Genomic DNA, 14,169 nt, shown 5'->3' on the forward strand with positions numbered 1-14,169 from the left:
TGCACCAGTCCCGCCAGCACCGGACACTGCAGATGGCCCCAGCGACCCGGTCCCAGCGCGGTGACCATGGCAGGCAGGCAGGCCTGAGGGGCTGGCAAGAAGAGACGTGGCAGCTCTGCCCACCCGCGGTGCCCACCTCCTTCCAGCAGACGGATGCCCAGGGGCGACACTTGCACGATGTAGCGGTTCTCTCCGATGTTGCCAGCGAACACGGTGGGCCCCTGCGTGGCAAACCCACTAGTGTCCAGCTCCATGATCTCCTGACCCGTCTGCAGGATCTGCGGGACATACAACCAGAGGGCAGTCAGAGCGGAGCCCCTACACTAACTCGCCTGCCTGTCACCTCAGCAGGCAGACGAGGAGCCAACCCTGCCCCTTTACAAATGGGACAGGTACCAGATCGCTCACCCCCCAACGCAGCCACCTCTGAGGTGGAGCATGCCAGCTGATTGACAGCGCCCAGCAACACCAGGGAAGGCAGGAGAGGAAGCTCCCTGTGTCCCGATGAACCCGGGAGGAAATCAGGGAGCTGGAACAGAATGATCTGAGTGGGATGGGAGGTTCATGCCCCACATGCTGGGAAAAGGGCCAGGGCCTATGTTCTCTCTCACCCGAATACGGCCCCTGGGTCACCCACAGCACCCGGGTTCCCTGCGCCTGGCCCGTGAGGTCTGAGGAGCGAGGCAGTTTGCTGCTGGGGCGCCCCAGAGACCAAACCGACTGCATGTGCACTCCGGTGCCGCGGTTCCTTGTGGACAGGTGCCTGGGCTAGGCCCCCGGCACCGCATCACACTGCCAGGGCCCTTACCATGGTGGAGTCCTCGCGGCTCAGGATCAAGAAGCCATGTCTCTTGCCATCGTCCTCAGGTTCGGGGGGGCTGGGCTCCTTCTCTGCACTCTCCCCTTTGGCACCCTCATCCTGCAGGAGGAGAGAATGAAGCCGGGCCCTGGGAGCGCACGGCACCCCCAGCCCCTAGGAGCCGAGCCCAGCCAGGGGCCTTTATCCCAGCGATGGGACGGGGCGCTCCTCCAAGAGGGAGCTCCTGACTCGCCAGGCCAGACACAGCTAAGGAGTATGCTGGGATCAGCCCGTGGGAAATGGGGCTCAGCGGAAGCCAGCGGAGGTGCCAGGAGCTCTAGGGGCAGGTGGCTGATGGGCCAATCCAGAGCCTCCCCCTCCACACCGCGGGCAGCCACCCACTGACCTCTTCCTTCTTCTGGGGCGAGATCACGGTCCACATGTCGTAGCAGCCGGGCAGCTCAAAGGTCGTCACCACTTGGGGGCGGATGCTTTTCTGTTGGGAAGAGGCAGAGGCTAGAACTGCAGCTTCCCAGTCACCCCAGCCCTGGCGGGAGACGCACTGAGACGACCCCCATTGCTCCCGAACTCTGGCGCGGAGCCCAAACTCTGCCCAGCCGAGAGCTGCCCCTCGCCATGTGCACAGCCCAGGGAGCCGCCTGCAGGGACCAGCAGCTGCAGCATTGCACGCGGCCACGTGGCTGCGCCTTTAGACTGGAGAGAAGGGGTCACGTGCCAGCCAGCCCTGCCGTGACAAGCTCCACACGCCCCCTTCCACCTAGCCAGCACGTGGGGTAGCAGAGCTCACTCCCCTGGGCCTGCCTGCTCCTCCCCACCCCCTCCCTCAGGCAAGGCCCGTCTCTGCCCCGCTGCGGGCTCCCCCTGCAGGGATCCTGTGACGTTATTGATATAATCTGGAACCATATAGAACATGGTTGCAACCAAAGTCCTGTAGTGGCACCAAATCTTGTATAAAGGGGGGGGGGGGGGGTCAAATGATGTGTCTAAGACAAGGTTATGGTTTGCTGGTTATGATTATGCTGCCTAGATATGTGTATCATTTTTGTAGTTGAAGTTATAAATATTGGCTCTGCACTGTCTGTATTTCAAACTTATGCTATGCTGCTGGGAAACCTCCCAGACAGGTGGGTGTTAGCTCTGTCTAGCCTGCTTGATGGCCCATTAAGGACCATCAGCTACACAGTTGACTCATGGAGACGCCTTGTAACTCAGCAAAGTATGCAGGAACTGGACCATGTGACTCCAGACTCCATTTTGCTGTAATTTTCCACAGTAAGAACAAAGAGGGGTTCTTACACCTGGAAAAACTATAAAAAGGCTGATGCCTCATCTCCATTTTGTCTTCAATCCTGCTTCTTACCACTGGAGGGACTTTGCTACAAACTGAAGCTCTGAACAAAGGACTGAGGACCCATCCCAGCGGGAGATGTTCCAGAGACTTGATTTGAACCTGCAGTTTATTCTATCGCTGCTGCAAGCCTGAACCAAGAACTTTGCCATTACTGTATGTAATTGATTCCATTTAACCAATTCTAACTCTCATCTCTATCTTTTTCCTTTTATGAATAAACCTTTAGATTTTAGATTCTAAAGGATTGGCAACAGCGTGATTTGTGGGAAAGATCTGAGTTGTATATTGACCTGGGTCTGGGGCTTGGTCCTTTGGGATCGAGAGAACTTTTTGTGTGTATATTGGGATATTGGTTTTCATAACCATTGGTCCCCATAACGAGTGGCACTGGTGGTGATACTGGGAAACTGGAGTGTCTAAGGGAATTGTTTGTATGACTTGTGGTTAGCCAGTGGGGTGAGACCAAAGTCCTCTTTGTCTGGCTGGTTTGGTTTGCCTTAGAGGTGGAGAAACCCCAGCCTTGGGCTGTAACTGCCCTGTTTTAGCAATTTGTCCTGAATTGGCACTCTCAGTTGGGTCCTGCCAGAACCGCATTGTCACAGATCCCCTCCCATAGATCTGCAGGGCGGGGATGCGTGAAGCCCAGAGCCCGGATGTGGGGCCTTCGCACGGTGACAGCCCTCCCCACGCCACACTCAGACCAGCCAGGGCTCACACGACACCCTCACCCCTGGGCCCAGACTCTGCCTCCCCTGCCTGTGCCAGGCTCACTCCAGGGCACAGACATCACCCCCCGCTGGCACCAGGCTCCCCCCCCAGCACAGATGCTGGCCCCTTCCCCTGCTAGCGTCAGGCTCCCCCCAGCACAGATGCTCCCCCCACCGCACCCCCCGCTGGCGCTGTGCTCACCTGCAGGACAGAAAGGGCCCCGTTCTTCCCGAAGCCTGAACAAACCACAATCTCCAGGTCTGGCTCCGGGCTGTTCTGAAACTGCAGCCATGGAGAGAAGCAGCGGATGTCAGGAGCTGCCCCCCCTAGGGACGGAAGCCCCCTGTCCCCACCCCCAGGACTGGCTGCCACAAGGGGGAAGTGCCCTGTGCTGGAGGACTGGCACCGAGCCCTGGGGCTGCCGCTCCTGCGTGCTGACGGCTCCACACACCCCAGCCCCCCATATCCAACCCCCCTTCACCCCACTGGTCCTCACTGCCCCACCTCTCCTCATGGCCCCCACTGCTTTGGCTCCGCGGAGCACTGAGGGAGCCCTACTCCAGCCCCTGCACCCATCCTATCAGCATCCCGCCCATCTGCCCTGCAGCGACAGGCACTCGGGCGGGCAATGGGCTGGGAACGGCCATTGCAGGCGACTTGGCCTTGCAGGGGGTCAGACAGGACAGGAGGGACCAGCTGGACTTGCCTTCCCAAAGCAGCCCAAGCACTGGCTGTTCTCAGGGGCAGAGGGAGAAGAATGGGGCTCGGAAGGCCTGGGAGGCCTTGGAAAGCGTTGTCGGCTCATGGCAAATGCCACCCTGGCTCAAGCTGCACAGAGCACAGCCCTCCCGGAGCAAGCCGCAGCCCAGGGAGACTCCAGATCCCAGCATGCACGACAGCCAGGCCCCCTGGAGCACGGCCTGCTGGGACCCGTAGTCCCAGGGGCGCGCTGACGGCGGCACGTGGACATGACGGGGGCAGAACGCCGTTGGCTCTGGTGCAGTACGCACCTCCTCGGACAGGAAGGCGGGCTCCCCCATGGCTGCATTGGCACAGGGCCCGATGTTGAGGATGCTGTCGCACACCTGCAAGGTACAAAAGGGGGTCAGCGCCCTGCGCATAGACCAGGCCGGGAGAGTTCGGGGGGGGAGGTCAAGGGACTGGAAATGGGAAACGGGGCTTTCAGCCTCGGGACAGCAGCTCCAGCCCAGCCCCAGGCCCGGGGGCCTGGAGAACGGGACACAGGGCCTGCCCCCCTAGGGCTCCAGCTCCAGCCTGGCCCAGCCACCACGGAGCTGGTGGGAATCAGCCCGGTTCCTATGTGACAAGGGTCAACAACCCCAAGTCACTGGCCCCGGCTCCCCCGGGGGCCATCTGCAGGGAGGGGCCATGAGGGAGCGCCCCCTCCCGCAGGGGGTCAGCGTGGCAGGGGAAACAGCCCCTGCATTGCCTGGCCGGGGCCCTGGGCATGTCAGGCTGCTGGGGAAGTACGGGGGACTCACCCCCTGGGCTGACACCGATGAGCATGCGGAGTAGCCTAGGGACAGCTCGGCTCAGGGGCAGAGCTCAGTCGCTTGGGGCAGCGGGGGTCCTGGGTCCCACCTAGCTGCCTCCAGTCCCCCCAGGCCGCTGGGCAGGGAGCCACAGCTGCCCCTCCTCCCCTCCCCCCAGCCAGAACAGCAGGTCCGGGGTGTTCAGGCAGCTCCAGGCAGAGTGCATACCTCGAAGGAGTAGGTGGCCAGTTGGGTCCCGGACTGGGCCTCGCTGCCGTACACCTCGATCTCATCCACCTCGTCCTGTGGGGCCGACTTCCCCCCTGCAACACAACAGCGAGCCAGAGCCTGGGACGGAGCCGGGGCAGCGCTGTACCGCCCCGAGCCACGCCAGCCTCCTGCGCCCCACTATGTGCCCCAGCTCCCCCGACCTGAGCCATACCAGCTGTGACATTAGGAGTGTGATATAATATGTCACTGGAAGATGACAGGGTCAGAAAGAGTTAATTAACTCACAGACTGACCTGACACAGGGCCAAACTTTAGAGACTGGTTAGGAAGATCTGTAAATGAACAGAGCTTTGAAATGCAAGTCTGCATTGTTAGAGGTAGAAGGGAAGCTGTTTGCTCAGGTCTTGTGATGTAAGCAATCAAGTCTGGTCTATTGCTATAGCTTTAATTCAAAGATCAAAAAAGGAATATTAACATGTAGGAAGACACTTGAGTGAAATAGTATTATTGTCTCTATGTCTCTTTGAAGGTTGGGGTAACCTGTATCTGAACTGTGTAATGGATAAATTACCCTGTGCTAATTGCCAGGATGTTTGGGAGAAGGAGAGTTGAGCCTATTGTTTTCTCAGGCCAAAAGGCTGCTGGAAATGTATAAAAACCCTGGGACATGATCCTGCTTCATCTCAGATCTGCTTTGGGTTTCAAGAGGGGGAAACCTTAAGCCACAAGGATTGAGATCCCCAGTCACTGACTGGAGTCACCCTGAGCATGGACATTGGACTATAACCTCTGGACTATTTCTAAAAGGACTTTTGGCAACTACAAGCTCATCTCTGCTATGCATCTGAACCTCAAGAATTGAATTCAAGTCTGTCTGTATATTGATCTTTTAACCAACACTCTCTCGCTTTTCTTTTTTAATACATTTTAGTTTAGTTAATAAGAATTGGCTCTAAGCGTGTATTTTGGGTAAGATCTAAGTTATAATTGGGCCTGGGTGTGTGGCTGATCCTTTGGGGTCGGAAGAACCTTTTCTTTTACATGATGAGATCAGATTTTCAGTAATCAGCATCATATCTGACGCGTGTGTCTGGATGGAGGCCTGAGGCTGGGCACTTTAAGGGAACTGCATTGTTTGGACTTCTGAGTAACCAGTGAGGTACTACAGGAGCTGTTTTGGGCTGGTTGGTAAATCTAAGTATTGGAATATCCAGCAGCGTTTGGGGTTTGTCTGCCCCGTTCTGTTTGCAGTTCACCCTAATGGAGTGACCTCAGCTGGCTCCCACAGGCAGCACCGTCACACCAACCTTGTGTGTCCCCCGCATAACCCGTACCCCCAGCTCCCCTGCCCTGAGCCTAGGGCTGGGCAGTCACTGCCAGGCACCCCCGGCCAATCCTGGGACACAGAAACTGGCTCGGTCGGACCCCTTCGCGCCCCTGACCCCGAGGAGGCGCCCACCTACCAGCCCAGTTCCCGGACGACTCCGACCTCTTCTTCTTGACAGGGGGCTCCTCCTGTGGGGAACAGAGCAGTCAGCAGTGAAGGGGCTGACCCCCCCCACCTCTGGCCCCGAGCCAGGGGGCTCCAACCGTTCCAGTCACTCTGCGAATGGGAGGAAGAATGGGGCCATTTGCCGCTTGGTGCTGATGGCCAGGCCAGCTGTGACCCACAGCAATAGCACCCGGGGGCCACTCAGTGGGAGAAGCTGGGGGCTCTCAGGCCTGCTGTAAGGGAAGCCACAGCACATGGGTACGAGCCGGACCCCTCTCTGGCAACCGCTGGAGAGGCCAGGGACCAGCTGGAGACAGACACCTGGGCAGAGAAAGGGTGGGCAGGCTGGGTTCGCCTGCCCTGCTGCCCGCTGGGCTGTCCATGCTCTGGGAAAGGGCTGAGCCTGCCACCTCTTCTGGAGCTTTCATCATCTCCAGTTCCCCAGCTGTCCAGCGGGAGACCACAGGCCATGGGGCTAATGGCTACTAGCTCACAGAGCCATGCTCTGGGGCCCCTCGCCACGCTGACCCGCAGCAGCCGCTAGGCCAATCCCCCGACGGACGGTGCAGCAGCAACGCAGGGAATGCAGCCAGGCTGGCTTGGGCCACAGCAGAAGCCCAGGAGGGGCAGAGTGGGGAGAAAAGCACATGGAGGAGGAAGTGCCCGCAGGCCCTGGGCTGCCCTGACCTGCTTGTCGGCCGGGTCCTTGGCGACACTCACGGGGGGCTCCTGCAGCTTCTCCGTGTACTTGAGGAGGAGGGAGTTACCGAGCCGCGAGCCCAGGAACAGGTAACCCGGCTCCATTGTGATCATCTGAGGGGAGCAGAGAAATTGACGCTCACAGATCCGCCCCTGCTCCGCTCTGGGACTCAGACACAAAGGGGATGGCCACGCAGCCTGTACCAGCCAGCCAGCCCCCGAGCCCGGCCACGCAGAGCCCGGCCAGCGGCCTGGGGGCTGCCCGGTCCGGACTGACACTACCAGTAGCCATGTAGACGTTGCGGCTCAGGCTGTCAAGCCAACACAGCTCTTTGTAGAGCGGCAGCGCAAGCCTGAGTCTGTGGAGCCGGCTTGGTGCCTCGCTGCCGCAGGCTGCCGCTGGCTGTGCAGACGTGTCCTGCAGAGGGCGGTGGAACCAGGCCTGGGGCCATGAGCTCCTCCGAGCACATGGGTCACTCGCAGGGACACTGACACGGTCAGTGACTGATCCCCCCAGGCCTGGCCTGGCAGCCCAGCACCCACCTGCTAGTGCACAAGGGCCCCACAGCAGCCCCTCTGATGGCCCAGTCGGGCTCAGCCCTGCTGACCGGCCTCGTGCAGGGTTGGCATCGCTCTGAGCACCAGTGTCCTGCCCACATGGGACGCCCCCACCTGCTCCCCCCATTGGGCCACCAGTTTGTCCCCAGGCACACGACCGAGAGCACTGGGAGGCATGGCACCTAGCCCCATGGCCCCCATCTGCCTGCTGAGGGTCTCTGTAGCCCAGCTACCTGGACAGAGAGAAAGGCACTAGCCTGCCACAGGGCGAGAGCTGGGATCCCACCTAGCCAGGTCCAGGAGAGTCCCCAGGCAATTACTAGCATCCCCGTGACAGGCCCCCCGGGAAACCCCTCCTTGGCCCAGCGGCTTACACAGGTGGTGAGGACGCTGGCTGCTGCCTTGTCGAAATGGAAGGAGCGAACGCTTCTCATCCCGTCTGTGATGAGGGTCAGGACGTAGCTAAAGAGAGACAGGGAGAGCGCTGAGGCCAGGAGTTTGTCCTGGGCCCCGCAGGGCTGCTCTGGGCCAGCTGGAAGCTCTGAGAGACGGCCTCCGTGATCAGCCCCCGCCACGGAGCCCGGAACGGCTCAGGAGCCCGGGGAGGGGCCAGGGCAGGGCACCCAGGGGCCGAGCTCCACAGCAGATCAGAGCTCGTGCCCTGCGTGGCAGAGGCGGGGGAAGCACACGGGGGCAATCGACGGGGGAGGGGGAACCGCTGCTTGGGCACGGATCATGCTGGCGAAGTCACAGCGAGAGCACCAGGGGTGAAAGCACCACACACGGGAGTTTCTAACTCTGTGGAGACTGGCAGAAGAGCGAGTCGGAGTCAAACAATGAGCTCCCCAGAACCGCAGGCACCTGCTGGCCGTTCTCCAAGCCGCTAGTGTTCTCTCTCGCCCCCCTGGGGTCCCCAGAAGCCACGCCGAGCAGCGTGTCTGGAGCCCACCCGTGGGCCTTCGCCCATCCCTTCCCTCTCAGGGGCTGCCTCACTGTGCACAGGTTCGCCACCCAGCAGCACCTCCGACGCAGCGGGCCCGTGCCACCATCCCTGCCTCACGCACACGCAGGGCAGGGACTGGCCCAGCGCCGCTGAGGAGAAACGAACAGACCCAGGAGTCCTGCCTCCCAGTCTTCCACTCTAGCCGTAGACCCCGGTACACCCCCCCCCCCAGCTCCTACGAACCTGCAGCTGCTGCGGGGGGGGGGGGGGTGTCCCCCGCCAGCAAGAGAGGGCAGGCGCCTTTCAAACCCTGGCTATTTAGAATCCGTGCCCCCCCACCCACCGCTGGACTAGGAGCTAGAGGGAAGAGCAGCAGCTCCCTGGGACGGGCCCAGCTCCTGAAGGCAAGGACAGGAGAGCCGGGCCAAGCTCCCGGGGCCGCCGCTGGGGCCTTACATCTCCCCTCCTTTCAGCGAGATCACCATCTTGTCATAGGAGATGAACGCCGCCTGAGCACAGTCCAGCGTGACCTTCACTCCGTCCTGAATGCCTGCGGAGAGAGAGGGGCCCATTCAGTGCCAGTGCCCCACGGCCCAGCTGGTATCTCCCACTCAGGCCAAGATCGCCCAGCCATGGTGCCCATCAGCCCCGAGCGCTGCCCGTCCCATGCTGACGGGCCCAGGACGGAGGGAGTGACCCTCTGTCAGCAGCAGCCCAGAGAGCCGCGAAGAGGAGGAAAGGTGTGCCAGCTTACGCAGGGGGAACACTGTGGTCCCAGTGGTCAGGCTGTTGAGGGACACGCCGTATGGCGGGACACTCTGGTTCAGATACAGCAGCGAGTTAACGGCGAAGATCACCACGCCTCCTGGAAAGAGAACGAGCCCAGCTGTGAGCGTCAGAGGCGTGGACACCAGCGCAGGGCAGCTCCTCCATGCTAGCCACAGGTGAGTGCTGACTGGAGGGCAGTTTGCGAGGTGGGCGGCTGGCGTGAGACCCAGGGCCCCACGCAGCTCTCCGGGCCAGCCCGGGCGCAGTGAACTGGAGGCGAAGGGCTCCGGACCCCAGCCCAGAGCACCCCACACTAGACCTGCCGTTCAGCCCATTCTTCAGGGAAGGCTTGTCAGGACTCAGGTGCATGTTCCGCGGCGTGAGCGGATCAGCTCCCCGGGATCTGTGCAGAGCCAGGGAAGGACACTGCTCAGGGGACAGCCCCGGAGCTCTTGCTCACAGGACCCTGCACGAGACACCCCCAGGCACCCTCCCACCTGGCCAAACTGGGGTGGGTTCCGGCGGTGGGTAAATTAGATCCTCGCCCTGCTTTAAACCCTTCCCCTGGGGCTGGGTAAGGAAGGATTCGCAGAGCTCACGGCACCAGTTACTGGGGAACGGGCTGGGTCTGACCCCTTCCTCTCTGCACCAACCCAGGGGGGAGCTGGCGACACAGGCTCACGTCTGAGCTCCAGGGACGGCAGATGGTCAGAGAGGAAGCTGGGAGGAAATGGGGCTCAGCCCCCCCATATCGCACTCTAGGGGAGTGAATGCCCTGCAAAGCAGGTGCCATTCTATCCGTACGGATGACGAGCGTCAGCCAGTGCCTGCGTTAGGCAGACTCCGAGCTGGCCAGGCCTGCGAGGCGGTAATGCTACAATCCTGCACTTACCCGCCACCTGATGAGCCACATGCGAAGCCCCACACCGCCGCCCAAGCCCCGGGGGTAGGTGACCATTGGACTCGGCTTACAGGGTCTCGAAAAGGCTGAGCGACTTGGCCAAGGCCACAGCAGAGGGGGGACCGAGCCCACGAGTCGTGCTAGTCTCATGCTCTAGCCACCAGGTCGCACCCCACACCTGGGAAGCAGACTCTCGTCTCACCTATTGGCTTGGGCACAGCCAGGGCCTGCGTGCAGTCGAAGGGCAGGTTGCTGAGGGACCAGATGACCGGATGGACCTTCTGCATGATGTTCAGAGAGATGGCCACGATGCTGCACGTGTCCTGGCGCACGGCCACCCGCCTGCACCAAGGGGAAGGAGACAGCAGCTCGCATACACTCCGCCCCCAGGCCTGCTCAGGGAGTCCGGAGCGGGACAGGCCGCAGCAGCGTGAGAAGGGAGCAGGGAGAGATGCCACGGGAAGTGGGTGGAAGGAGAGAACACTTGGGGCGGGGTCTCCCCCAGAAAGCTGGCTGCCCTGTGCTTCAATATCATTGGTCATGTGCTCCCCACCAGCCCCCACGTCCTCCGTTTTCCCAGTGACTGCGTCTGGCTCTGCTCTGCTCAACTCACCTCTGCGGCGCGGTCTCCCCTGCTGGGTCCCACCGCCCCAGCCCCTCCACACTGCCCCTCCTCCCAGGACAGCTATCCCAGGGCTGCAGGTCCGTGCAGGGCACTCGCTGGGACTGACCCGCACTCCAGCTCCCCAGGGGCTGCACCAGCTGCCCCCAGCAGCCCAGAGCCCCCTGCAAACAGAAATGGTTTCCCCCACCACCGAGATGCAGCACAGCACCCCCCGCAGCACCAACTCAGAGCAGAGCGCCCCCTGCCGAGTTGCCCATTCAGCACCGAGCAGGCCCCGCCTTGCATGGTGCCCGCAGTGCGCTAGCCGGGACTCCAAGCTGGCAGCAGCCTGGGGGGGTGGGAGGGACGTACCCTGGCCAGGTCTGGTTGGGCTCGAACAGGATGAGCAGGGTGGGCTCATAGTAGCCATACAGGAACTGCATGTCGATGATGTTGAGCAGCTTCTCGTCCAGCTCCCGCACGTCAATGATATAGCTGGGCAGGAAACTCGATTTCTGGCTGCAATGGGGGAGGAGCGGGGGAGGGAAAACACCGTCACACAGAGAGTCTGGGAGGCCGAGCCTAACAGGCATCCCCCCTCCGGCCCAGCCACCCCCGCGGCACCTTCCCCACAGCCTCCAGGCAGTTCCCGGCAGGCCCCCTTGGCACCCCATGCTTGGCCACGCTCCCTCGGACGGGGCCTGCGACCTGGTGGCTGGAGCGTGACCTCCCGCTCTCTGAGGAGGAGCGAGGCCTATGGGGAATACAGGTCTCAGCTCCTTGACCAGAGAGGCGTGGCAGCGCCGCTCCAGATGGAGCATTGCATGACGTCTGCAGCCCGCAGGTAATCGGCTCTTTACACGCGCACTGGACCCCCGGCACACTGCCAACATGGCCCCCTGGGCATATCCGCTGCTGGGCGCCTGCACCCTGCAGGAGAGGGCTGGCTCAGTTCATGCAGCAGCGTCCGTCCCCCCCCCACCACCACCACAGGGTTCCCTGCCTATTCTCACACCGGTTCTGGTACGTTTCCCGGCCCAGCCAAAGCGTAGCCCCTCTCGCGCCAGGGGGAGATCCTGGGCTTTCAGATCCCATCGCCTTCTTGCCTTTTCCACCCCCAAAAACGTGACTCCAGTGGCCAAATTCATGAAGTGCCAGAGTCCACCCCAAGGCGCCCTGCGGGTGAGAGCTGGGAGCGGGCTGTCGCAGAGCTCAAGTGCAGGGAAGCCAGGTGGCGAGCGGAATGAGGGCATCCCGTGAGCCAGCAGGGAGCTGGGGACGCTGCCAGCTTTGGAATGGGACAAGGGGCTCTCACCCCGTGCCCACAAGTGCAGGGGGGAGTCCTGCCAGGGCTAGCTCTGGGGCCTTACCCCTCTCCCATGACCCCCTCGTGCTCGTCCGTCAGGGTCTCTCTCCGGAAAGGCAGCACCACCAGGCGCGTGCCGTAGATCAGCATGACCGCGCAGCGCCCGTCCGGGTCCACCCGCACCTTGGGGATGTGAACGTTCTGCACAAAGCCATCCTGGGAGCACACACAGCGCAGGGAATGAGCCACCCCGGCCTCGCCAGGGCCCAGGAGCAAACATGCCAACCCAGGGCAGCCCGCGATGGAGCCCCACAGCCACCTTGAATGGCGGGTCTCCTTCAGACAACCCAGCCAGACAGCACAGGCCTGCCCTGGCGCTCGCTAGGCCCCGGGGCACTGAGCTCCTCCGAGGGCAGAGAGAGGGGGCTGGACAGGGCATGGGGGGGGGGTCACTCCCCCTCTAGCTCTGGGAAGCCCAAGCTGTGGTCTCAGCCTGGGGAACGCAGGCTGTCTCCATTCGGATGCACGGCAGAGGGTCTCAGTCCACACTGGTGGCTCAGACTCAGACTGGATCATCGGCGGCCATGGTGGCAGAGCCGTGCTGGGGGAGGGGACCTGCCCCTCCTCCTGGAGCTGGGCCATCTCCCACGTCTCCTCTGAGGTTAGGCTTGGAGGCACTCACCCCAATATCCTCAGCACAGCTCAGCCTCCTCCTTTCACAGACACCCCAGCACCGAGACTGGGGTCCCGCCTCTTCCTGACACGCGGATCCACCACCTTCCCCAACACCTGGACTGGGCCCTTTCCCAGCCATTTTTTACACCCATCCCTTGGGAGCGGAGGGCAGGGCTTTCGGGCCAGGAAGGAGCACAGAGCTCACAGCACTGAGTGGGCACGATGCCACAGGGCTAGTGGTTGCCACCAGACCAGCCCCAAAGCTGCCTCCGTGCTGCAGTGGGAACGGGAAGGTGCTGACCCCCACAGCCAGCACACAAGGACCGACCTTTAGCTCAGGCTCCTCAAAGTAATGGAGGGAGAGGGTCTTCAGGTCATGGGTGCCAGGGTCGTATTCCACCACCGAGAGCTACGGAGGAGGAGAAGAAAGTGGGTAAACAGCGCCCCTCGGTTCAGATGGGCACCATCCACGTATACGGCACCTCCACAGATTTCAAAGGCCTGCAGGAAGCACTTCACCCAATCCTGAAATGCAGCCACCTCCTGGGAGGAGTGCCACGGCTATCCTGCACACAGCACAGGACAGGGCCAGCTGAGTTCAGCCAGCCCCTTGGTGTCATGCCCTGGCTGAAAGATGCCCTTTCCCCCACCCCCACCCCCATGGGACAGCCCCCCGTGGGGCATTGCCTAGGTATGGACGGACTAAAGAACAGCACCCGAGACACTACCCAGCTCCGTCCTGAAGCACACCAAGCTGCTCCCCACACCTCTGCCCCTCACTCCAGGCCTGCAGCCCCCAGTTACTCCAGTCCCAGGCCTCTGAACTGGGGCTGGATCTAACCCCTCCCGCTGCTGGGCCATTGTAGGAGCTGCCTCCCCCCTCCACCCCCCCAGAAGTTACCTTGGCATCCTTGAAGCTGAGCAGCAGAGCGTCCCTCTTGGCCCCCGCCAGCTGCACGCTGGCCATGGACATGACATTGCCGAAGAAGGAGAAGGAGGCCACCAGCTCCAACTTCTCCTTGTGACCTTTGCCCTCTGCATGGGCCAGCAAGACAGAGTGTGAGTGAGAGGCCGAGGCTTAGGGCAGGCCCGGCACGCTCTGCAGGGCTCCGCCTGACCCACTTCCACCCCACCCTGCGGAGAGGAGTCAATGGCCTCACACATCTCACCGGCACAAAGCACCCCCAGATAGTCACTCCACACTGCCCCCTCTCAATCCACCCATGAGCCCTCCTTCCAGCCCCAGTGTGACCACCTCGCGGGGCCACGGCCTCTCCCCAGCGACTGCTGCAGTGCTGGGAATTACTCCATGTCCCCCCCATGGAACTTCTCTCCTTTCCCGGGGATCACTCCCCTCCCCCCCACACACACGTTAGCTGTGGGTTAGCCAAGTCGGCCAGATTTCACACTTCCTCTCCTTGCCAGCCGCTGATCACTCCATCTACCTTTCTCAGCTCCCTCCGGTCTGTCAGCACCAAGAGACAGACCCGGGGCAGAGAGCCAGGAGCTGCAGAATTGCACGACTCACAGCTCTTATTCCTGGGGACTCCCGTCCGAAGGCCTGCCCCACTGGAGAGATTAGCTGTCAGGGAAATAGTGACTGACGCCGGCGTGTAAGTG

At 61.8% G+C, this 14,169-nt stretch overlaps 1 protein-coding gene across 1 annotated transcript in view; it reads right to left on the minus strand.

Moving 5' to 3' along the window:
• Nucleotides 1–14,169, minus strand: part of CPSF1 (cleavage and polyadenylation specific factor 1) — a 34,073-nt gene that overhangs the window by 15,111 nt on the left and 4,793 nt on the right. The window contains exons 4-19 of the mRNA XM_054019197.1: nt 13,451–13,584; nt 12,878–12,958; nt 11,939–12,090; nt 10,941–11,087; nt 10,167–10,306; nt 9,050–9,160; nt 8,752–8,845; nt 7,727–7,814; nt 6,783–6,908; nt 6,067–6,118; nt 4,601–4,695; nt 3,890–3,964; nt 3,081–3,161; nt 1,206–1,295; nt 809–919; nt 137–278 (exon numbers count right to left, since the gene is read on the minus strand). Coding sequence (XP_053875172.1) covers nt 137–278; nt 809–919; nt 1,206–1,295; nt 3,081–3,161; nt 3,890–3,964; nt 4,601–4,695; nt 6,067–6,118; nt 6,783–6,908; nt 7,727–7,814; nt 8,752–8,845; nt 9,050–9,160; nt 10,167–10,306; nt 10,941–11,087; nt 11,939–12,090; nt 12,878–12,958; nt 13,451–13,584 — 1,719 coding nt within the window. The remainder of the gene's footprint in view (nt 1–136; nt 279–808; nt 920–1,205; nt 1,296–3,080; nt 3,162–3,889; nt 3,965–4,600; nt 4,696–6,066; nt 6,119–6,782; nt 6,909–7,726; nt 7,815–8,751; nt 8,846–9,049; nt 9,161–10,166; nt 10,307–10,940; nt 11,088–11,938; nt 12,091–12,877; nt 12,959–13,450; nt 13,585–14,169) is intronic.

Source organism: Malaclemys terrapin, chromosome 2 (genome assembly GCF_027887155.1).
Source record: "Malaclemys terrapin pileata isolate rMalTer1 chromosome 2, rMalTer1.hap1, whole genome shotgun sequence".
Lineage (NCBI taxonomy): Eukaryota > Metazoa > Chordata > Testudines > Emydidae > Malaclemys > Malaclemys terrapin.